Source organism: Scophthalmus maximus, chromosome 9 (genome assembly GCF_022379125.1).
Source record: "Scophthalmus maximus strain ysfricsl-2021 chromosome 9, ASM2237912v1, whole genome shotgun sequence".
Lineage (NCBI taxonomy): Eukaryota > Metazoa > Chordata > Actinopteri > Pleuronectiformes > Scophthalmidae > Scophthalmus > Scophthalmus maximus.
In genome coordinates, this window is record NC_061523.1 from 21,494,548 (window position 1) to 21,519,911 (window position 25,364).

General features: G+C 44.6%; 2 protein-coding genes across 5 annotated transcripts; one reads left to right on the forward strand and one right to left on the reverse strand.

Moving 5' to 3' along the window:
• The first annotated feature begins 100 nt into the window (after positions 1–100).
• fgfbp1a (fibroblast growth factor binding protein 1a) lies at positions 101–2,179 on the forward strand. The gene is made up of 2 exons (XM_035650700.2): positions 101–192; positions 1,193–2,179. The coding sequence occupies exon 2, from the start codon at positions 1,213–1,215 to the stop codon at positions 1,864–1,866; it is 654 nt and encodes a 217-aa protein (XP_035506593.2). The 5' UTR covers positions 101–192; positions 1,193–1,212; the 3' UTR covers positions 1,867–2,179.
• Positions 2,180–7,194: 5,015 nt separating this feature from the next.
• anxa5a (annexin A5a) lies at positions 7,195–23,657 on the reverse strand. Of its 4 annotated transcripts, none has more exons than XM_035650699.2 (13): positions 23,490–23,648; positions 23,285–23,319; positions 20,999–21,083; positions 18,777–18,871; positions 15,456–15,569; positions 13,437–13,527; positions 12,862–12,941; positions 12,475–12,525; positions 11,461–11,554; positions 10,433–10,528; positions 10,177–10,235; positions 9,543–9,665; positions 7,195–7,492 (listed from the first exon to the last, which is right to left on the reverse strand). In XM_035650699.2, exons 2-13 carry the CDS (start codon positions 23,285–23,287, stop codon positions 7,433–7,435), a joined length of 951 nt encoding a protein of 316 aa, XP_035506592.2. In that variant the 5' UTR covers positions 23,288–23,319; positions 23,490–23,648; the 3' UTR covers positions 7,195–7,432. The 4 variants fall into 4 exon arrangements, with proteins under 4 accessions (XP_035506592.2, XP_047190638.1, XP_047190640.1 ...); XM_047334682.1 differs by having other exon boundaries at positions 23,398–23,501; XM_047334684.1 differs by lacking the exon at positions 15,456–15,569 and having other exon boundaries at positions 23,490–23,657.
• Between the last annotated feature and the right edge of the window lie 1,707 nt (positions 23,658–25,364).

Genomic DNA, 25,364 nt, shown 5'->3' on the forward strand with positions numbered 1-25,364 from the left:
GTAAGCCCCTTCAGTCGTGCATTGGCTGTGTGTGTGTGTGTGTGTGTGTGTGTGTGTGTGTGTGTGTGTGTGTGTGTGTGTGTGTGAGTGGGAGGGCTGATCCTGCAGCAGCATACTGTAGCTGCAGGTAAAGGAGTCTAAACTCTCAGGTGTCAGGACTTCAAGCTGGAGCCCCTACTCTGAAACATTCAGGTGAGTTCACGCTGTTTTAATCTACTGTCTCTGTAATGATATTACTGTCATCGCGGGGTCACGTCATGATGTATTGTATAAATGTTCTTGAAAAAAATCCTACAGGAAGTCGAATAGAATTGGCTGTAAGGAGAAACGTACATTTACTCAATTACTGTACTTAGGTAAAATTTTGAGTGACTTCATTTTACTAACAACTTTAATTACTGTTTTATGTCTAATAGAAAGATTTGTCACGCAAACAACGTATAATGAAAATGTGATGCAGAACTTTTTCTATTGAATTGACCAGTTGTGTATAAAGTGTGGAGAGCATTAGGTAACTATATCCAATAATACAATGCATTTAAGGTATTAACAATAGAGGACTGACTGGAGTGTTTCTGCACAATAAGCACTTACTTTTAAAAGTTTAAGTACAATTTGCTGGTGATACTTATGTACCTGCGTAACACTATGAATACAAGACTTTTACGTGTTATGCAGTATTATTTATCTATATTGCATTTCAGCTTTTACCTAAGATCTGAATACTTGTTCCACTCCTGTACTCTTCCAATAAACGTGAATTGTGTACTTGTTACTTTCTATATTTCCTATGACTATATTCATGTCAGCTGGTCTTAGCTGATTTCTTACATTGAGTATTAAAACTTTTATTCAATTCAATTCAAATTTTTAATATAAAACTGTTCCCCCAGATGTATTCCCTTTTGTCTTAATTAACCTAATTCAGTTGTCATATATCTTCTAACGATTTAGTTCACACTGTATATGAAGAACTCTAGTTCTAGAAAAAAAAAAAAAAAAACCTCGCTGTGCCTTTTAGTTTCAGGTTCAGTATCTTGTGGCTACTTCATCACAACACTGTTCCTGTGAGAAGCCCGGCTGTTGCCTCCTGACACACAGGTCTAACGGGGGATTATAACGATTCTTTTTAAGCAGGAAATGAAAGGGGACTCGGGGTCAGATATCTAAATCCCAACTCATCCTCTTGCAGGGTCCTCTCTTGCTGGTCTCATGGCTTTCTTCACCAACGTCACTATCCTCCTGGTGCTGGCCTGCGTTTCCCACCAGCTGATGTCGGGCAGCTGTCAGAAGGGTCACGGCCGGAGGGGGCGAGGGGCGGACAGAGGTCACGGGCACAAGGACAGGTCGGGGCCCAAGGTGGGCCGCCCGCCCAAAGCCGCCTCCGCGCAGCCCATCAAGGGGAAGCTGGTGACCAAAGACAAGTCCGAGTGCACCTGGGCCGCGGCGGGCGACGACCTCCTCGTCCTGGGGGCCACGTGCAGGAAGGGGGGCGCGAGCGTCAGCTGCGAATACGTTGCCAGACCGTCCCTGTGTCCCCGGTACGCGTCCAACGTCGAACTCTACTGGAAGCAAATCGCGAGGGCGCTGAAGAAGCAAAGGAACCTGTGCCGGGACAGCAAGCCGCTGGTCAGGGCGGGCATGTGCAGGGGAGCTGCCAGAGGTGCTCATTTCAGACTCCGCGGCCGCGGCGGCGGCGCAGGCGCAGGGAGGACGACCGCCCCGCCCCGCTCCCCGCCCACCGCCGCCGCTGCCGCCAAGTCCTGTCAGCCTGGCAACAAGAAGCTGGCGGAGGAATACTGCAGCGACTCCTGGTCGAGTTTCTGCACGTTCTTCTTCACGATGGTGAAGGACGACGACTGCTGAGACGGAACTTCAAGGCCTCTCCGCTGTCACGTGTCATCACACTGCAGGCCCCATATATGCTCGCTGCGTAGCAAAAATGTTCACCTATTTACAAGAACTAACATTTTAACTCATGCACAGATTCGAAGTAAATCTTCCCATTATTACCCTCCAATAAATACGTTTGGATTTCAAACTGATTTTTTTTTTTTTTTTTAAACGTTGCTCTACTGTTTGAGAAACATTTCCCGGGGTGATAAGTTGCATCTTAAGAAAATACTAAAATGATTGGTGAGAGGAACTGTAAGCTTTGAATAAAAAACTCATTGCTCTCGTTGTTTTTCCCCTCATGCTCAACACCGCAATGAAGAGTTCCTTCTAGATTTCTAAAAGCAAAGGACGGCATTTTAAAACAATTCCATTTGATTGTTAATCGACCCATCATGGGTTTTTTTTTCTTCCCAAATGTGTGTGTGTGTGTGTGTGTGTGTGTGCGCGCACACACTCCTTCTAAAGGTATTTGCTTGGAGATTAGACACCGGGCATGTTGGGTATTGACTCAGTAATTTCACCAGAGGGAGTGTGTGATTTTTAGCAGCATTAGCCTGCATACTTTGGCACGAAGCCTCTGGCTCCACGTGGGGGAAAAAAACAACATTAAAATAAACCCCTCACATGTTCAACTTGCAAAACCAGAGTCAAAGGGGGAAGCGGGGGATTTCAGCGTTCATGACACGATCAGTGGAGCTCTTCCCACGCGTCGACAGGTTTCCTACGAAATCATTCGCCGCCTTCCCTTGAATTCATTTCACTCGTCTCAGTGTCCCCTTGATGTAAATCTCTGTTTCCCGCCGCTAGAGGTTTCTTCTCGCAGCAGTTGTTCCTTTGTCACGAAAACGATATCGCCGTCGGACCGGCTGGTGACCTGGCAATTCGTGGGCTGCTCATTTAAATCCTCAGCACTTGCTCAGTGCACGCAGCGGTTGTTGGTGACGTCCGTCCGCGATGTTCGAAATTCCTCTAAAGTGACGTCACCTCGGGATCTTTAAAGCTCAAGCATCGGCAGAAACGTCTGAGAAATCACACGGAGAGAGAAGAAACGCGTCCGTCAGGAGACGCTGAACACGCCCGGCGTTTCGACGGTGACCTCTCGTTCCTTCCGAGGTCGCGTGCAGAAAATGAAAGAAACTTAGTAAGTGTCAGGAAGGAGACAGATCTCTCGCCGCCCACGACTTTTCCTTTTTCTTAAATTTGAGCTCCGTCTCCCGCTGCAACCCTAATGCATCCCCCGCAGCGGGGAAAGCCATCAAGCTCAGACTCTCTCAGCAGGATGCATTCTGGGCCATGTAGGGGAAAAGGCCCTCGTGTTGCTGTCGGTCGGATCAAAGCAGAGCGAAGCAATGTGAACGCAAACCAAAGGCAAATTAGAGGGGCCGTGGCAGACTAACTGCATATGAGAAGTGTGTCCAGGGAGGAGCGACACTTTGAAACACCAGCTGCTGACGAACACAACACTCGGTTTCTGTTTTGTAGGGCTTGTAAAATTGCGGGAGAAACGTGTGCACACTCGGTGAAACCCCCGTGAAATAGCACAAGAGAGAGAGAATCATTCGGCTGAATCAGCTCAAAGCGGCCGCGACCTGTGTCGCACGAGGCGCCGACCGTCAACCTTTCAACTACAAGGATAATCCTCTGAAAATAAACATATTCAAAAAGAATAAAGCCATCGTTATCAGCGGTGAAATATCCAGCGACTCCTTCCTTTTAAACATTCCAAAAACACGCTCGTGAAGGTTGAGCACGTCCACGAAAGACTCAAAGCCCAAGCAATTCAGTTTTTGGACAGGAATATATAATCCAACAAGTTTTTGTACTAACTTCACAAGACAAGCGATAAACTAGAAGTTATTAGGAACACTGTAGTGAGTTTATTTCTCTTTTTACTTTTTTATCAAGATTAGATTAAATAACACGGCGAATCTTAATTCACAAATCTTGTCTGTGATGAGACACAGGTTCTGGTCTCCGGTATTAAATCTCTGATACGCTATCATAGACTGAATATAGCAAATGGATCTAGTCATCGGGTCCGGAAAGTGAAGCCAACGCGGAAGGGCCTAAAACCTGCGTTCTGACGAATGACCAGCAGAGGGCGACACGGAAGGTCAATCTATACGGAAGTTGGAAAGAAAAACACAACTTCTCAGTTGATTTATAAATATATGACTTTTTTTTTCTGCTTGGCTGCTTTAAACCTCTTCACTCTCTCTCTACTGGCGCCGAGCCGAAGCCTCCGTCCTCAGAGGCCTGCGGACTTAAAAGGTGGCCTGACTGCCCCGCGGCTCCCGATTGGCTGAGAGATTGTGGGCCTTGGTCAAACTCAAAAGTTATTGGAGAACACACTGCTACGGCAGCACTGCTGTGACACTAAGGAGATTTGGCACCCTGTGTGTGTGTGTGTGTGTGTGTGTGTGTGGGCGCATTCCAGATTACACGTCGCTCGCATGAATGCCTCTGCATGTGTGCGAATGGGGCATTTAGTTCATAAAGAGCTTTGCCTTAGATTACAAAGAATACGACGGGGAATTAAGGAAACAATACACATATCGCATTGTTATGGCGTGAAATGAGAACGATAAGTGTGCGTCGCTGCTGCTGTCACACGCACACGCACCACCGGGTCTCTGGGTGCAGCGTCACGTGGCCCCGAAAACTGACAAATATCACTTTTCAAGCGGCAAAGAATCGGAGCTGAGAGTCCACAGAAATCGCTGAGCTGGAAAAATAATCTCCCCCCATCTTCCGTCGTTAGAGGATGGAATGTGACACTTGCGAGGCTCGTGTGCAGCATCTCCCCCGTGCCCTGGACGCGATCGCGTCCAGGGCACGGCGAGTGATTCATGACAGACTGTAAGCGCTGAGTCATGCTTACTGATTAACGACCAATCAACCAAACAAACTGTAGACGTATTATGGTGATTTCAGGGTTGAGATCTTGGGGGAATTGCACCGGTAAGTAACAAACATCTCCAGGCAAAATCATCCAATATGAAAGATATTTATACGTGTGTATGTGTTGTTTATTGGTTGTAGTCCACTGTGCATCAGTGCACAATGTTCTTCAGGGTGTTTATCTTAAAGGGACAGTAAGCGATTCGCCAGCAAAACAGGTTTTGTGAAAATCCACGAAATGTTTTGCTCACCGTCCGTTAGCCGTCGCTGAAAAAAAATCCCCCCCCCCATACCCGTGGTCATTAGTTCGCGGCCAAGCCAGAGCAGGAAAATATCAACAACTACAAAGAGAGAAACGGGATTTCTCCAAAATACCTTACTGCCCCTTTAAACACGAGGTGTCTATATCCATTTTTTGTTACATTTCATAATTCTATTATCTTGTCCCATTATAGATTTTGATCAAACTGCAGCGTGTTGTCGATTCTCTCGGAGGTTCAATTCGACAGTATTGTGATTCCGGTAGTTCCGGTAAAGACGCTATCTGGATTGTATAGGTCCTGATTAACTGGCCCGTTGAGGAAACACTGAAATTTGGCCATTTTTGCAGCATTAAACCTTGACTCAACATATTTAACTTGTTTGAATCCAATTCATCCCTGATTTTGGGAGTTTTCTTCTTTGGATTAAGTAATAGTATTGAATTTTTTTCTTCCTCTTCTCTTTACTATATTGTATTTTTTGTTGAAGACTCATTTTACTTGTTGTGTCCATTTTGTGGTACGATAATGTCATTTCCATTTCCCTCCTTCTTCTGATTCTATTTAAGCCAATTCTGTTCTTACGGAGTCAGAGAAAAGAAAAGAAAAACAAATTATACATATGAACTTATCTAAAAGAAAGGCTCAGGCAGAGACAGAAATGCAATTATGGCTCGTTACACAAATGACTGTAACTACAGAGTAAAGGTTACATCAATTTGCTTTTTTGTCATGGTGATGAGAATGAATTTAAGGATCGACGTGCCAATACATGAAAACGTAACGTCTGGCAGACAGAAGTTTATTCAACATAAATGGAGGATTTCTGAACCACAGACACCTAGAAATCATTCAACCCCAGAGACGGTGGCTTCGTATTGATGCAAAAATGATATATTATTTACTTGTTCTGTCTAGTTTGTTAAATCATGCTGACATTTACAAAGGCGAGGAGGGTGAACATAATCAGAAGTATAACATAACTAATGATTCTGTTCAATATTTATCAATTCATCAACTATTTCCTCCTTATTTTGGGGCCATGAAAAAGTGACATCTTTGTTATTTTGATCCAGTCAAAATTCCAAAACCCCAAAATGATTACCCCCCCCCATTAGAAAGATTGAAAAGGAATTCATATTATTCAAACTGTAACTATGAAACACTTTTAATGACTTAAATGACTCTGAGTCAGTTATTGTATTATATATATAATTGTATAGGCCTGCATTGTTTGATAGTTTAATCTACAAAATACACACCCCTCTTTATAAGCCCTTCATATGTTCGTTTTTTTAATGTAAAATCTTAATTCTTTAAATGTTAATGCAGAGTCCTAGTCTGTGAGGAAAACTAAAATTACTCTCTAAAATTTAGTATAAAGAAGCAGAAATATTCAAGTAAAGTACAAGTACCTCAGATGAGTACTCAAGTACAGCACTGGAGTAAATGTACCGAGCCACCACTTCTGTTTGCTTTGTCTCAGAATAATAGAGACGTGCACAAAATGCTCCACAGGACATTATTCACAGTTATTTTTTTATATGATGTGATATGGAGAATCCATAAACAGAGTCACGGATTTATTATTGTGGTATTGGAGCGAGCAGAAATTGAATATACTGTAGATGGGTTTTCAAGGGGGTTAAAAAACACAAATCTTTTTCGTGGTCTCACTTTAACATCAGCTCTCATGTTTCTCCTCTGCACCTCTCCGGCAACAGTTTGCTCATTTTAATCTCTGCTGCCACCCGGTGGTACTGTACGACTCCAGCCGGGTGAGGCCCCCTTGGTCCCACCCGTTGAGCCAAGCACCGAATGGGTTTGACACCTGGGGGCCCCTTCATGCAGAGCGAGACGTAGAGGCCGTACACGTCTTCATGGGAGTCTACAGATGTCTACTGGCGTCCCATTACTTATTGATCCCCGACGGACGGCCGCCCCCTCTGCAATTTAGTCCGGATCGGCAGATCATTCGTGATTAATGAGAGCAGCGGCGTATGTAAGGAGGGTTTGAATAATTCAGCAGCGGCATTGTATTTCCAGAGCTTGCATGTCGACACATGCTGTGTGAGCGTACACACACAACAACCGCTAATACTGTGTGTGCACATTCCACCGGAGGTTGGCGGCAAAATGGACCAAAGCCAAAAGCGTTTATTTCAAACCAAACGTACAGCAGACACAAACACGTAAAATCAAAACTGCACCTTCTGTATCAAACACCGCGTTGGAGCCTATTCGGTCGTATTCTAAAATGATCTTTCGGCCAACGCTGTCCGAGCGGTGGAGAACGTTACGAGTCACGAATGACGAGGTGTGCAGCAGCTGTGTCGCTCATCGCTCAGTGCCGCTCAGCTCACCATCGGACCGCATTAATCGCTCCCACCGCAGAGGTAGAGCAGAGCCCTCTGGTAGTCTCCGCTTGTGTCCTCCTGCGAACAACAACGACGACAACAACAACAACAACACACACGTGATCAACAACTTCATCGGTTTCATGGAAGTAAACATTTTTTATGTAGGTACATCAGAATTGCCCCAATTCTCTCCCCGTCATTTCGTGATTTCATCTCCTGTTGTGCAAAATTTGAATCCTGGGATATTTGTGATGATTCAAGTTTTACGGCTTTTCAATTTTTTTCTCTGTTTTTATTGTTCGTTTTTTCACATTTTTTTTATTTTTAACGCCCATTAAGCACTGTGGTTATAAAGTTTTACTTTTTATATATCTAATTATTTTTAATAGTACAGTTTGCTTCAGTTATTGCTCTTCTCTAAGTACTTACTGTACAATACTTGCTTTTTAATTTTGCTTTATCCTCCCGCTGTTTTTCTCTCTATTCACTATGTTTGTTGTGCGCCAGTCACATATAGTGAATATGTGATTGGTCAAGTCCCCTGGATGTGAGAACCTAATTGGCAATAAGCACAATTCAGATCCTGATTCTGATTTAAATGTGCTATACAAATAAACTTTGACTTAATCTTTTCACTTTTTATAAGACATCGAACACCAACTTGCTCGTACAAGCCTAATGTCATCGCCACATTTGACAAAAATATAGACTAAATATAATTTAGAGGTGATACCAGCATTAATTCTACTGAAGTAAAGCTAGAAAAGAATTAGCATAAGATATAGCTGGAGTGTCAAATAAATAAAATAAAAGTGTACATAATGCAGGATGGTCCATTATAAGAACTAAATGAACTACTTTTGTTGCGTTACATGGTCGTAGTGGTTTTCGTTATTAAGTGAAACCAGGAATACAAAACGTATATCTCCTTTTTAATCTATATTATAATACATGAAACTGAGATTTAAGGTCGCTCAGTAGCCATCGTGCCACCGGTTTGTTGAGACCCCCTGTGGTTGTTTTCGCGAGAGCGATATCATAAGTGCCAGAAACTCATATGTCGCGTGACTTATGAGCTTAATTGCAACTCAGACAGTCTCCTTCTCGCCGCAGCTCATAATTACAGTCGGAACATTGAGGCAAAAAACAAGTGGTTACTGTTTCTCTTCCTCGCCTGCTGTGTCTCAGCTGGCGATGGTTTGCTGAGAGCGAGGAAAAGAGGTGAGGAGGCAGGAATATTAAAAAAAAACCATCAGCACGTTATAATGGTACATTAAAGCAAAAAAAACAAAACAAGAAAACTGTCTATCTCCACTTTAATTAGCTCGAACGGAGGACCGCCACGAACATGAGGCGTTTCGCATTTGTTTGCTTCTTCCGGGTACTTTGGTGTCATTGGCATCCAAAAAGTTCTCCTGATGTAACAGCAACGAGCGTGACGTTGATGTGAAAGCTCCTTGTGGGCTTCAATCTGTAAAACTGGTAATTATAATAACTGCTACATGACATGAACCCGCTGTTATTATCGCAGAAAGAAACCCACTTATAATGACTCCAGTCCCAAACTGCTACATTAAAGTGCCAAATGGACATCAGCTGTTCATGTTATTAGTTACAGCTTCTTTTTAAAAAAAAATTTAAATCAATGTGAAAATGGTTTATTATCATGAAAAGTCATAAAAATGAAATGAAATAGAGTCACTAGGAAAAATAACACCATTAAATAATTACATACGGCTTATTGATAAACTATTAAAACTCTATTTATAGGTTCTTTCATAATGGCCTTATTCAGCCCATTCAATATTTGTGATTGGGATGTGGCAATAACTCTCCCCTGTGTGGGAACATCTGGTGCCGGGAGAAGAGATTAATTCACTTCAGCTCGTGTGAAAAGCGGAGGGGAAGTGTCATCACGGCGAACAAGGCGTTTAAAAGTAAATCAAGACAGCTCCGCTCCGTCGCTGCAGAGGCATGCATGAGTGCGTTCGGCGGAGCGGCAGGAGGAGGAATGTGAAGTCAATGACGTCGCATCTTACTGCAAATATATACCTATATTTTTTCCCAGACTGTATCGAGTACACGTCATAATAACCCACACGGTGGAACGTTGAGCGCGCGGTACCTGGATGGTGGTGTGCAGAGACGCCCCATGCATCTTCTTGAAGCTGGCCCTGATGTCCAACATGTCCACCTCGCTCCTCGACACCATTATCCTCATCAGGGCGTCGTCGTCGGTCCCGGCGCGCTGAACACAGAATCACATTCAGCGCGTTGAGATCATAACTCCGTCCAGCAAATATGCTCATCAACAAAACCACAAAGAATAGTTCTCATTTTCGCTTTTTTTTCCTCCGATTTCCCGCGGCTTTACTTTGAGGACATAACAATATTTCATACAGTACAGTTCCATCAATAGTTAATTCATGGCACAAATACGGTAACTCTACCTATTAAAGGACCACGACAGTGTTTTTAGAAGATTTAACATCCTTAGCTTTTCCCTCTCCCACTATTCCAATAAGTCAACGAGTGGACTTTGAAAGTTAGCGTGATCAATTATGATATTGATGAAAGGAGAAACTTGATACCACACTTGCTGGGAGAACGTACTAGAACTTTTAAAAAAAAAGAAGGGATTGTTTTATTGGGATTGTGTGTGCTGGGGTATTATAGTAAAGAAGAATAGTAAACTTCTTCTCAACTAAAAGAAAAGAAAACGATGTAAGGATAAACAATACAGAGACACTGATACCGACCCTCATAGACTTAAACAGGACTTCGGCAAAATACTCCGGGACGCCGCGGGCACATTTCACTGTGGAGAGAGCGAAAAAACAAAAGGCACTCAATGCAGAAACAATGTTCATGAGTCACACTGGCTGTCTGTCACGTTAATATGGACTTTCCTGCCGGGTGCCGTGTTCCGCCGTATTCAATTGCAGCTTGAGAAAAAGTGAAAGGCTTTCACTTTCACTTTGTCTCCCGCTCCGCAGTAACGACGAGTCTTCTTACCGACGGCCAGCAGCAGGTTCTCCAGATTCCCGGCGGTCTCCCCTCTGATGCTGTCCTCTATGTCCGAGCCGCAGAGCTTCTTGTAGGCAGCGAATACTACAGAGAACAACAACAACAACAACAACAACAAAAAGACCAGTTGTCTTACTAGTGGAATAAACCCATTGCAATGTTAGAATATTATGTATTATAGCCAACAGACTTTATTTTCACTTAACGCTGCTTTTACATATTTAGAATCAAAAAAATGTGTATAAACATGTGTATATTACAGTAGCAATTCAAAATAGAACACAGCTACATTCTTAAACTCCATAGTGAACAAAACGGGATTACCACTAAATTATTTGCTCTGATGTTTACAGGTAAATATTTCATATTGGCTGTATCCTTTTTTGTCGAATCCTAATATTTTTCTCATGTGTTTTTGTGTTTGCGGCCCAAACTAAATGAAACTTTGCTGCCATGGTGATGTGGGTAAGCGGCTGACGTTTGTTCAGGCATGAGGACAATGAGTCTGATGGACGCTCAGTGTTGACTCTCTCTCTTCGTCTCACCCAGCACACTACATGTCTTTTGTTTTTTCTCGCTGTTCGACTCCCTCCGCTTTAATCTTTCAGTGAGTCGTGCGTTCGGCCGGCCATTTTTCTCTCTGGCCTCTCTTCGCAGCGAGCAGTTTTTTCGCCCTCGGGGACTTCCCCTGCAGGTTGCGGTTCATCACTCCGGCGCTCCCTTTCTTTCCTTTTCATCACCTTCTCCTTAGGTTTTGTTTACTGCACTTTAAACCCCGCTCCTCTTATTTTTTGAATGTGAAAATGCTGCATTATTCCTGCAATAAGTAACGACGAAACCCAAGGGTTGTTCAAGTCTCTGACGCTGCGACGTCTAGCTCGACGGCAACCGAGGCCCTCTGAAAGCCGCCTGAATTATTCAGGTGACGTAAGGGGGAACGTGAGTGGCCGCCGGCGACGGCGTGTTGTCGGCTGGACACTTCACCTGGGCAGGTCTGAGGAAAAACAAAGGCTCACCTTTCCTGAGATGCTCGGCGCTCCTGTTGCCGAGAATCGCGATGAATTTCTCCTCGTCTGTGCCAAACTTGCCCTCGCCGGCGGCGTACAAGTCCTGCAACGGCAGACGCACACACACACACACACACACACACACACACACGTGCAACATTGTGTTGACATGACAACAAGACGGGGCAGAAGTCTCAGAGCTGGTGTTCTGGTGAGCCTTGTGCTCGGCCAGAACAGCGGGGAGAGCTTGTAGTTTTCTTTCTCTCCCTCAGTTCGTCCGAGCTGTTAGAGACATTTTTGCAGGATTTCAGGTCCTTTCCCCTTAAACCTCTCGTTTCCTCACGATCCGATACATTTCACAGCACGTTCATGGATGCAGAGTTCGCACACAAATTAATTTTTGCCCTCTTTATTCCTGCAAACTGCGATCACAGAGCAGTTCCGTGTTGTAATTTGACACGCGGCCGCTTTGTTTTTCATGAGCGTGTCGGATTCCAAATCGCCCGGCTCAATGAGAGAATGCCGAGACGTTCCGCTCCTGAAGGTTAATGCATTTATCTTCCATCGAGTGTTCTTCCGAGAGGATTCGGTCAAAGCCCCGTTGGCCTTTGGCTCCGCCGCACTTTGGAGAGCAGCGGCGGCGAGCGGCGATCGAAAAACCCTCGACAAGTTGACATCTGAGACACGGATGTGGAATCAGGACGGATCTGACATCGAGCTGTTGCATGAGATCTCCCTGCATTTTCAATTTCTTTTGAATCGGCAATTTTTTGTGATTTTTCTCGGCCAGGCGCAGTTGCACAATCCTATTCCTGTTCCTATAAATAATCTGAAAAAGGTTGGCATTGGATGTAAGATCAAGTTTGCTTAGTTCATGGAGTGACACCAGAGAGAAGGAAAGAACAGTAAACTTCTTCTTCATGACACCATGGGAGGGATGTCATAAAAGTGACCTTTCAGGTTATTTATTCAAATGCTTCATGAAATGCCCGAGATGTGCAAAGCACGTTTCCCACTTCTCACCTCGGCGTCGTTCTCGATCTTGCCCTCGTCCACCTCCTCCTCCCTGTTCCCCTGCGCGGCCGGACACGTGATCCACCAGGCGGACAAGAGAGACGGACGGACGGACGGACAGGTGGACAAGCAGAACGCAGAGGCGGGTCAGTGTCACAGTGAACTCGAGCGTCTCCCTCAACCCCCTGCAGATTGAATTATCCACCAGGTGTCCCCCCCCCCCCCCGGGACCAAGAAGAAAACCCATTACAGACACAAACTCGAGTGTGTTGTCATGTCCTCGTCCCACGTCCCCCCTCCGGTGTCCCGTCGCTCACACCTACACCTCATGACCTTGTAATGGCGTCACCCCCCCCCCACACACACACACACACACACACACACACTTCTCTCTACCTGGAGCAGGATCACCAGCAGTTTCTGGTAGTGCCCCGAGGTGTCACCGCAGATGTCTTTCTCCAGCTTGCCGCCAAACTCTGCGCAGGGAAAGAAGAGAAGAGGGGCGGCGCGTTGCTCTTACACCTGTTTGGTCGCGCCGCTCACTGATGGCGGCAGCCGACCGGAGCAGATTTGATTTGATCTGGTCGGCGAGACAGCGTGGCCCTCTTCTCTGTCTCCAGGTCAAATGAACCGGCCCCTTTGCCTTCGGGGCCTCCGGTGTCACAGCGTGTGTTCTTCCGCTGTGGCTTGTTGCAATTGAACGGATGGCGTCGGCGCAGTGACACGTTGTCGACCGGGAGAATGAAAAGGAGTTGAGGGACGCACAGGGGAAAACATGCTGTGAATACGTGTGTTCTTCTTCTACTTCTAAATACGAAAGGCTTCGGTCTGAAGCGAACAGAAAAACTGTGACTCTGTTGTACGTACGTTGACTGACTGTGGACAATTTCCTAAAATGGATTTGCAAAGACGACGTTGTCCTGCCATTGAGACGTTCCCGTGTCTCTTTCCAGGGGGAAATTGAGAGTCACCTGTCTTGTACACTTTGATGATTCTCTTGATCTCCTCTCCCGTCCTGGAGGCCAGGATCTCGATCAGCACCTCGTCATTAGTCCCGGCGCCCTGGGGAAACCAAAAGCACAACGTGCGCGGAGGAGGTCGATTTAAAAAGCAACGAGAGGGACATGAAAGAGCAGGAGAAGCAAAAGAGTGTGACGCCTTGAGAATAATAAACAAAAGTCACGTTACAGCTCAAATTTGAGCGGGGAGGTGCTCAGGATGGATGCGAGGAAAAATACGTGACACGACGCCACGACTGAGAGCTGACAACAAAAAAATTCGAAAGGGGGCTGCCATTAGTGTCGACTGTCCGAAGACATTAAGATGGGATCGTGTTTCCAGAGTAGCTCTAATGAAGAACACCATTAACCCCTGACCTTGAATAGATTCGAAGCACATAGAGAATAGAAAAGGTGAAGAGTAGTATGACAGATGATTATCATTATTTTTTCGATCGCATTAATCACGGTTCAATCTGATATTGAAGAACACTTCAGTGAGCAAGAAATTGGTTTCTTTTCCCAGGGGATAATAATAATAATTCATATGGGAACATTTACGGGACTGATACCTATGAGAGTGTGGCTCCAAAAACCTGTCAGATTTTAAATGTGGTTTGATAAAGGCCTCGGCGGAGGCATGCGATGTACGTAATACCATGTTTTGACAAGTCAAAAACAACTGGCAAAACCAAGCCAATTAATAAATGATTTATTAAAGAGGAAAACATAAACTAATCTTACTGACTACACATGCCACTGTTAGTTTAAGTTTCCCCCACTCCACATTTGTTAATTCTATAATGAATAGTTTGCCAATTGGCTTGGTTGTGTGCATCTGCCTCTGTTGTCACCGCAGTTTGTGACATGTTTTTTTCTCTTTGTCATGACAACATGATTCTTTTGTGCATCAAATTAATTGGTTTGTGTCCTTGCTGCCTTTGTGCCAGGCTCTCAGCACTGGGAATTGTCTTCCGTCATTTTTTCCGAGCTGTCAAAATTCTCTAAGGAGCCGCGGCTGTTGAATTCCAAAATACACCGATACTCACCGATTCATCTTCTCCCAAAATGATAAAAGTCACGCTGTGTTGCGTGATTTCCTTCTATATATATATATATATTTTTTTTGGGGGGGGGGGGGGGGGGGGGGGGGGGGGGGGGCACTTGGGAACCGAAGAGCTCCACATCAATGCGACAAACCCACAAGCCGATAGACGATGTTATCACCTCGTGAAGTTGTCACGCCTTTGCAAATGAGGCCAATTTCCCCTTTGTTTTAAGCTCTGTGCTTCTGTCAGTTTGCCGTTTGGTGTTGGACAGGTAGCGAAGAGTGAGTTTATCAGGCAGCAACTGCCCGTTGGCGAGGGATAGATGAGAGTTATTCCACTGGCTGCAAAACCCAAACTACGAGCCAAAGGAGGCTACAGAGCTCAGAAGAGCGGCTCCAGCAGTTTGGGAATAAGTTGCTTGATTTATTGTCTATGTCAAAAATGTATCGTGGAGCTTTAGCCACCTGCCACGCCCATTTATTTTAGTTCTTTCCAGAAAGACTGAGGGTATAATCTTCATAAGAAAACCCTCTGAGATGCAGAGGAACAAAGGCTCTAACTAGGAGCGTGTATGGACTTCACCTTGGGGCCCATTGTCTTATGGTTTTTAAACTAAATGTCCATAAACCGTCCGAATGAATTAAACCGCTTTAGTCGCAGACACTTCAAGGTCATCAAATATGGCTGAGTTCCACCGACATGTTCCAATGCCAAGATGCTGGTAGTGTGCTGATTGAGGCCGTAAACAGAAGGAAGCCTCCGCATGTGACAAGTCAATATGTCTTATCGCTCAACCGAATGTTTCGGCGTGAGCCGTCGGAACATCTGCGCAAAAAACACGGCCGACAACGGAACAAACTCTGTCGTCCGAGGGTTTCGGCCCGTTCGCATCCGACGAGTCTAGACGAAGTGGAGCGCTCCGAGGAAAACGTCCATCGGTTACCTTGATCGCCTTGTGCAGTTGAGAGGCATCGTACGAGTCGGGCGGGGTCATCAGGGCCACGATCACACTCTCCAGCAGCCCCCCCAGCTCCGACTTCAGCGCGCCGACCAAGTCCTGCGGTGAAAGCGGGAAAAGCGATAGTCACTGTGTTTGTATGGAGCCTCGCGTTGCAGCGTTTACATGCTGTGAGCAGACAGACGAGTGCTGTTCAGTCGGTTCATACCTGAAGCCCTTTCATTACTCGAGCAATAATGAATTTCGTGAAGATAACACTCATCGATCATATCATATCAGCGTATTGATGAGAAAAGGGGACAAGCACAAAATGCATAGTTATACTTAATATCCTCAGATGTCTTTTGACGTGAGCCGCAAAGTTTGCTCGATGTGTTTTTAGATTTCCAAGTATGACGTACTGAAATTATAACAACTAGGGCAGGAGATCTACTTTACATGCTATACTTGTAATGTACTACACATGTTACTGAAGTATTCCACTGTAGGGAAACACCACAGATCTAGTATAGGACTTCCGGATAGTCATTTTGTAAATTAAAGAACACGCCGGTATAAACACAGAAAACGGCCTATGCCAGGGATACGCCAACAAAGTTACTGAAGAGATCGAGAGAATTAAAAAAGGACAAAAAGGGACCAAAAGAGAAAGAAAGAAGAGATTAGTCAAAGTCCAAATTGTCAAAGTAATGTCTCATCAGTCCACGAGGATTTGTCAAACACAGGAGTGCCATCGTAGATGATGGGTGAGGCCCTCAAATCCGCGACGCCGTGACAGTTTCTGCCCCCGACTGTTCAAGTGAGTACTGCATCTTGTTGACGCGCCATGATGCGTCTGCGTGGTTGAACGCGAGTATATCTCTGGGGCCCGAGTGCGACACTGAGGGGAAAAACTCTCAGGTTTCCATTTCACTGCACCGCTAACATTTTCAGAGGAACGACGATAATCATAAGGGCAGATAACCTGCAGAAAAGCAGTGCAATATCTCCTTAAACTAGCAACTAATCAAACAGCGCAGACAGTTTCGTTCGAAATGGCTCCTGTATGTGATGGATCACATGGTTGGGCACTGCTGGGAGTGCCATCTGAAAGGCATTGATTAACAGAGCGAGTGATAGCATATTTGTATTGTTTATTTGTGTGTGTGTGTGTGTGTGTGTGTGTGTGTGTGTGTGTGTGTGTGTGTCTGTGTGTGTGTGTGTGTGTGTGTGTGTGTGTGTCTGTGTGTGTGTGTCTGTGTGTGTCTGTGTGTGTGTGTGTGTGTGTGTCTGTGTGTGTGTGTGTGTGTGTGTGTGTGTCTGTGTGTGTGTGTGTGTGTGTGTGTGTCTGTGTGTGTGTGTGTCTGTGTGTGTGTGTGTGTGTCTGTGTGTGTGTGTGTGTGTGTGTGTGTGTGTGTGTGTGTGTGTGTCTGTGTGTGTGTGTGTGTGTCTGTGTGTGTGTGTGTGTGTGTCTGTGTGTGTGTGTGTGTGTGTGTGTGTGTGTGTGTGTGTGTGTGTGTGTGTGTGTGTGACCAGCAATCACCTCCTCAGCCAGCCAGTATAACAACCGTCGCAGAAAAACACAGAACACAATCCGTCTCTCTTCCGTCTCGTCTCGTCTTTTCTCTTTTTCCATCTTCCCTATTTAATTTCTCACATCTAGCCGAATCAAATTCCCGTAAAAAAAAAAGTCCGGGACACACTGTAAGCTGCGGAAAAATGAACAGAAAAGAAAAAAGGCCTGTAATGAAACAGGGGCGGGTGGCGGCGCGCTCCTGAGAGATACGACCGTTACATTCACTGATCACAGTTGGGGTTTCTTTTCCGTCTCAACTTTCTGGCGCCCGCTCCGGTTTCAGCTGTTATTGCAAATGAGTAGTTTAAAGGGACGCGTGTCTCTCGCAATCATTACACTTTATGACATCCAATAACAGGGCGCCGAAATAGTAGTAAAATCAAATGGGCTCATTCTGTGGCTCAGTTTTGGTTTTTTTTTTTGATGGGACGCGGTGATATTCAGAGATATCTTCCACGGGAACACTTTCTTTTCTCGTGTCTTTTTAGACTCCAGGCGGTCAATAACATTTGCCGGAACGCTTTTCACTAAACCTCAAATTAACTCGCTGCTGTCAATCCACAGGTGGTCATGAAATAACGTGGCAGTGTGAGGGAACATTAGGGGGGCAGGGGACGGTGAGAAGACCCTTTCTCGTGGCGCTCTGGTCCACGGGGGCGCTGGCAAATCGGTCCCCCTGCCTCAGATCGTTCCGCGGACAGGGTGAAATATACGTACGGCAGTATTGAGTTTCAAATATTGATGCAAGAATGACTAAGCATCCTTTGACTATTTTAGCTGCTCGAGGTTTCGAGCGAGTTTCAGCGACTTTGTGGACAGTCAGTTGAGTCCAGGGGTGCAGGGGGCCGGGCTCCCCTCCAGCCGGGGTCACGAGATAGATCAGTCGGGGGCTGTGAGTTGATTCATGGGAGAGGAAAAACAAAGTTATGATAAGATTTTTTTTAAATTTTGAATTCCTTTGCTCCTTTCTCTAATCTTTGATGTGAAATATTGGATGATTATTTTATTATTTATCTCTTTCGGCCTCAAAATGTTATTTTAAAAAGAAACCCGAGAGGTTCAGAGGAACACACATCATTATTCATTTTCAAATCATATTTGCCAAAAACGACAGTGCCCAGCTGTTCAACGAAGTTGCCCAGTTATCACGCTCCTCACCTGCGGAACGGACTTCCTGAACGCCTGAGATGTGCTCAAACCGTCAGCTCCTTTGAATCAGGCCTGAAAACATTGTTGTTCTCCGCAGCTTTTCTATAAATTATGGTCTTTTAAATGCACTCTTATTGTTATTATATCATGTTTTATCGCTATGGTTTCAATATCTATTTCATTGCAATGCTTTCATTTTGACGTTTTAATATTTAGCTTTCATTCTAAATGTTTATGCCTTTGTCATAATGTATTTCAACGCCTCCGTAAAGCACTTTGAGTTTGCTTGTGTGTGAATGATGCTGTACAAATAAAGCTTGCCTGACGTGTCAGTATATATTTGTGACCTTTCTTTCTTCGTCAGTGGGAACCGGCTGTGTGCCAGGGTAGGGGAGACGGAAACAATGTTGTTTGATAATGAGAAGAAAAAAAAAATAACATCCTCAGACTTATCCTTTTAAGAAAAGGGAAAAATGAATGAAGCTGAATAAGACATCTTTGTGTCATATGCGCTCTTACATCGAGTGATGTTGTTCAGGCGAGTGAGGAGGACACAGGTGCCGACATGAGCCCTGACCGTCCATCGGGGTGGTTCATCTCACCTTTCCGTAGGCCTTTTTGTACGCCGCCTTAATTTGCTGCCGTTGATCGTTGCTGCGCGCCGCCAGGAGCATGAGGATGGCGTCCTCGTCCGTACCTGGACCAGAAATCAGATGCAAAGCGTTGAGTTCTGTAACACACTCGTAAAACTGTCCTGCACAGGAACACGCCAGCACGCTCCGTTGGTAGAGGGGATGGAGGACAAAAAAATCTCCTTTTTTTTTTTTTTATTAGCTTCCTTTTGTCTTAAACAAAAGAGCCGATAAAGAATTTTCCTGCGGACACCAAACATCTACAGCAGGAGCTTTTTTCTCCCTTTGCAAAAGCCGATCGATGTTAACCGACAGCTTGCAGTACGCTCCCGTATGAAGAGCCCGACCCTTTAAAGCAGGAGATCGGGATTCGTGGGGGCCGATGATCTTATGATCAATAGCTCGGGAGAAAAAAAATGGCTCAAATGGAGAGAAAAAAACAAGCTGAAGAGCAGCAAGTGGGCTTTTTTTATTTTTATGTAACTGCAAAAAATAGAGGTTTGCTTTGGGTCATCATTCTTCTCCTCCATTTTTAATTATTACACATAAAATTGCCAAGTGTATACTTCTGGTTTACTCGTATTGTGAGAAACTGACAGAAAGTACGAGCAGGAAATGAAGGGGGGGGGGTGCTGTTGGTCATGCAGCAGGGGAAGCGTCAGCCGCAATACGCCCCATTGATTCCCATTAAAGACGGCGAAATGATGTTTTGATCGCAGTTTCCCCCTATTTTGCATCACTGCAAATGAAAATTAGATCACCCGGGAAAAGACAATGGGATCAAGGGTCAGACACTTAAAAAGAAAATAGAGATGAACAGCTTCCTGCTAAGAGTGAAAAATAGCATGAACCTAAATCAAAATCACATGAAGAACAGTGTGCACAGGAGTGATTACAGCCACCATAAACTGTTTATATGTATATATACATGAGATAGACTTGGAAAAAGGTGAACCTATACATCTTCCAAAATGAACAAAGTGTGGCGTTGCTACAGGTCCTGGAGAGAAAATGAAAAACAGATCCACTTTAAATGCTTTTTTTTCGTGATTTGCAGTGATTTACACTCCTCTGCTACGGGGGTTTTATAACGCCGGCGTTATCAGCCGTGGCTATTTTTCTCCTCTCTGAACAACCGCGAGGTAAACAAGAGGAAAATTGGGTGCTGTTGTCCCACAAAAATGCACTGCTGCACGACATTACATCACCACAAACGCTATGAGCTTGGGTCTGTTTTGGGTTTTTAAGTGGGACGACATCTGTGGTGTTTGCCGAGGCCTTTTTCTGCATCAGGACCCCGCTGTGCACAGAGGTCCCGCCGAAAATGGATGAATTTCGGTGCTAACGGCTGGATGAACACGGCGCGAGGCTGCTGCAGCGCGGAGGGAGAATTCATCATTATGTGAAATGATATTGACAGTGTGAATGAAAAGGACACGTTGGAGTAAAACGCCTGGATCGGATATTATTATGACCATTTCAGATTTGTTGCCTGGCCCTCCCTCTGCTTCTCCCATCACTTTGTAGAAGTTTTTTAATCTTTATTATTTTATGTCTCTGTGTTTAGTGGCGGCACAGTAACTGCTCATTACTGTCACGTACGTTTGGAAGTTTTGTTATAAAGTTTGACTTTCAAACTCGGCGAACCTCTTAATTAGACCCAACACATGGGAAAGCACAATTATTTCCCATAGGCAATTCCACTGAACTTTACTCGTTAGGAAAAGCACATAGTTGAGGTTAGTTTCTGACAGCGGTGCCATTACTGTTTTAATTGTTGCACTGGTTCAGAAAGAAAGCGAACCCAACTTTAAAATTGCACTGTAAAAAATATCCTAATTTATAAACAACATTTACTTCATAATACTGACACACGCATAAGTCCAGCCTGTCACTTGTATGGGTGAATGCAAATGAGCCCAAATGTGGGATGAAGCCGTGATATTGTTGAGGCTGTTGGGGGAGAAACTGTATCATATGCAACTCCCACGACTTGGATGATGAATTTCAATAAGCCCTCCGGAAGGTGAAGCCGACTTCTCGGATCTCGCAGCCATCTGGCCTCGAAACAAAGTCATAGAACCTTGAAAATAAAGCTCTCCGCTGTGCACAGCGTTCAGGTTTAACCCTGTTCTGTGAAACGTCTGAGGACATAGAAGATTTACAGTGGAGTGAAAAGCAAGACGACTGACCGACTCCTTTCATGGCCCTGTGGAGGAACTCGGCGTCGCGGTTGGCGTCGAAGTTGACGAAGGGTCGGACGCTGCCTCTGAACGCCTGTGGGACGACAGCAGCACAGACAAATGATGAACATAGCTAGTATTTAATAACAATGTCTCAGTCAGTTGTCAGCAACAACCTATTCCTGCGGATTACACTTGACCTGATCTTCATGCCTGGGTGTTTACATTATTAGGCTGAGGTATTACACGCTGTCTTGCTTGAATATTAGGTCAATAGATTATGAAATTAATATCCTGTTCTTGCTTTTCCCTGTACATTGATTGCATATTCACTCTCAACTCAAAAGCAATACATTAGTCCCACTTAAATAACAAAGATAACATTTTTAATTTTGTGTTCAGTTTTAAGCAATTCCCCTCTCATAACAAGAATAAAACTCTAGTTGAGTGCTTAAAAAAAGAAATACTCGATTGCTGCAAATCAGAAGCTGCGCGATAAAAAGGCCACTAGACGCCACCTGGGTTTACATGTCGTGCTGCGAGTATCACCCACATCCGAGTGCGGCCGCCGCGATATTACAGATAATCTAAAGAATGTGCTGTGTCTCGCTTGTTGCTGCTCCGATTGTTCTCGGGGGGGGGGAAATTTCATTTGAGGCAAAGGCAATAAAACATCTGCCTCAGCTGCAGCCTTGATTCACACGCGAGGCCGTGGGAGAAGTGAAAGAATATTGTCCCCCCCCCCCCCCCCCCCCCCCCCCCCCCGCCTCGCTTCGTCAAAGTTTCCGTTTATTACTTCTTCTGTTGGTCATCTGTTATAACACACACACACACACACACACACACACTAGCTTGTGTGCGATGTGTTCAAGAGAACATCCTCTTCCTGCAGCGTCAGGATGTTTAACCCGAAGTGTCACAGTCGTGAAACAGAGTTTACGTGTGACACCGCCGTCTAACTTTAGGGACTAACGCGAAAGCTGTTTGACAGTAAAATCAATTATTAGATGTTTCAAACTCCCTCTCATTACCAGGATGCGACAAAGTAGGATTCAACATTTTCTGGTTAAGTGTGCTGTGTCTCAAAAACTCTTCGATGGACTGTCATGAACTTCGGTATCAGATCTTCACGGTCCCTGGAGGATTGATCATATTGACCCTGGTGATCCTCTGACCTGTAATCTAGTGTCGATCATCAGATAAACCGTTCACTTGGTGCTAATTAGCTAATGCTAGCACACTGGCAGGCTCAATTCAAATGGCGAACTTGATCGACATTATGCCAAACGTCAGCACACTGATGTTAGCATTTAGCTTCATCACTTAATATAGGGAGACTGGTAAAGATGGGAACGATTCCCCTGTTAACGACTTGATAGCATTCACGTCAGGTGACAACTCAAGCAACATTGTAGGTCTTGAGTCGACTTTGGAGATGGGAGCAACGTCAAAAAGTCAAAAGTCCTCACATGGATTTCTTCCAGATGGTCTAAAGTCCGTCGGCGTGCGTCAATAATTCCTGTTTTTCTTGTCTCTCGCGTAATCAGTTCTTTTCAAACTAGCCCTGATTGACAAATATGAAGTGGGCCTCCGGCACGGAACAGCCTCAGGGGTTGATTTTAAAAATCAACATTAATTAAAAAAAATTCTTTCACCTATAACAACAATCAGCCAAACAGCCGTCAGGGACCATTGTCTACCTTGCACCTGTCTTGTGAAACTGTAACCCAGTGGGGATACAATAGACACTCGCACCTGTCGTTTCCATGCACGTGGTAATACAATATGGCACAAATTAGACCACCGCTCGCAACTGGAACGGAGTTCTCGCTCCTGTCAAATCGGGGATATCGAATGAAGCCTTCCCCTCTCCCCTCTCCGCCTCTGTGAGCGTACTGCACCACTTGGATGTTTTAATGATGAGTGCTTCTCCTCACCTAAAGTCCCTAAAGCAGCAGGTCGCAAAAACAAGGTTGGCAGGTGAGAATTCGGTGTGATGACAATACGATTACATTACCGTCAAACGAGATCTTAGGGTGCCGATCTTTGTGGCGACGGCCCTTTTCTGATGGTGTATTGTTTCAGACTGCTCACGCAGTTCGATGTGGCTCAGAAAGGCAGTGACCTTTGAATGAGTCGGGAAACACTTCACTACACAAACATACTGCGGAGGGTTAGTTCCGGTGCCGTGGCTGAAACACGCGTGGTCGCAACCGTAGCCCTTTTGTGCAAAACGGAATCCTCGCAGCGCATTCTCAAGACGTATAATAGAACGGTCGGAGGAAAAACACTCACCATCCTTTCTGCTGATGGACGACACGTGTTGCAAACTGAAATAGAGTGAAACAGATTAAAAATGCCACTGAGTTAGTACGCAATTGTTTTACATTCAGAATAAGTAACATTACCTCGTTTTTGTTCTTACCACCAGGTGTGTGTGTGTGTGTGTGTGTGTGTGTGTGTGTGTGTGTGTGTGTGTGTGTGTGCTCGTTCTCCTCACAGGTGATTTCTGTCTCTCCAACGGAAGCTCCTCCTGGCACCTTCGTCGAGGCTGCAGTGTCACAGGGGGAGAAGCAGGCGGGACACACTTCCTCATCCGCAACGCAGTGTTATCTTCCACTCGCTGTCAGTCAAGCGGGAGATCGTGACCTCCTGTATCCAGTTGCCTTCACGTGACCTTCGAGAACACGAGGAGGGGTTAAACGGTTTTCTGCACTCACACCAAACAACAAGTGGGTTTTTTCAATGGATATTGTATTTCAGTAAAGGGCAGATGGTTATTAAAATTACAGATGGTTGAAGGGAATGAAGTTTCCGCAAAGGTTAGCGATCATCCCTTTTTAAGAAGGGCCTAAAAACCTTTCTTTTTAAACAAGCATTCCCCTAAATTTTTGAACTTTTTCTTCTACAGATCTTTTTTTTTTCTTTTTAGACCTATTTTTTTTTTCATATTTCTTTTATTTAGTTTCTACTCTGTAGCACTTTGAGATTGCTTTTAGCAATGAATAGTGCTTCATAAATTAAATGTATTATTATTATTATTATTAAAAATGTATTATTATCATCCGCCAAAGTTTTAGTTTCGGTGTTGTCTCTGCAAATGATAATTCTGGATCAAGGTATGGGAAGCATATATATATATATTAAATAAGAAGTATTAAGATCGTATACTTGACTAAAAATAACAATACAGCACAAGAGAGTGCTGAAAATGTTATTTGAGTATGAGAGTATTATTAGCTGCAATTCATTTACACTGTTTTATATTAAAATTGGATTGTCATATCTGATTGGTGTGATTTTTCTGTGATATTTGTTGGAGGCGGAGCTCATTAAATGTATTTCATAGACGGTTTGAATAGTTTAATCCATAAACATGCATCGTACGTTAAAAGTCTTACCTTATGAAGTATCTATAGGCAAATGATTTAAAACATGTTCCTACAAGTAGCTAAAAAAAACGAAACCAAAGTACTGTTTAATTTTCCTCACTGAGCCTCATCATCATCATCATCAATGTCTTGATGTGACCAACAGCATCAGTCCAATATCGTGAACCAGCCTTTTGAGAGACGTTGCCCCTTCTACAATTGATCATTGTGGAGACATGGAACAGATCAAATGAAACAATATGTAATTCTTAATTAGGTGTCCCTTCCGCCTTTGGCTCTCTCAATCACCCACGTCGTGTTCTCCGAGGTGTGGCGGAGATGTGTGCCGTGGCAAACGGGAGACAAGCAGGACGTGCTCGGTGTCTGACTGGAGCGAAAAGGAATGAGCAGAAGCGCCACGGCGCGGCTCACATGTCATCATTGCTGTCCTCGTCCCTGCAAACCTTAATTAAAGTGAGCACTTGGGAGACGAGGAGAGTGTGAAGACGGAGGTGATCCAGTTACGGATGCTCGCCCGTCTCATCTCGCAGCCTCCCAGAGTCAGACTGCTGCGGAGCCAATTTCCTTTAATAAACAAGAGTGCGAGCGAGTGGCTAGAAAACATACCTGATTAAACTTAGATAGTTTCCACGGGGCTGAGCAGGGGTTTAGTCTGCCAGCATCGAGCCTGAGCATGTTGAATGAATCATGTGGATATTGTATCTCACAAAGCTGTAAAAACACATTGGGATATTCTTTCTTTTTTTGTTGAATTATGTATTGACTGCATCCCCCTATCCAAGTATTTTTTGTTTCTCCTACATAAAGCATACTCGACATAACAACGAGTTAAAGCTGGACGACCACTTTCATATTCACATGTTGAAATAATTTGGAAAATTTGTTTAAACTTATACTGCATAAATATTACAAACAAAGATTAGTGTGCCAATAATTTTCGACACTTGGCTGCACGGCCACGACTAGACTCAAGCAAGAAGGTT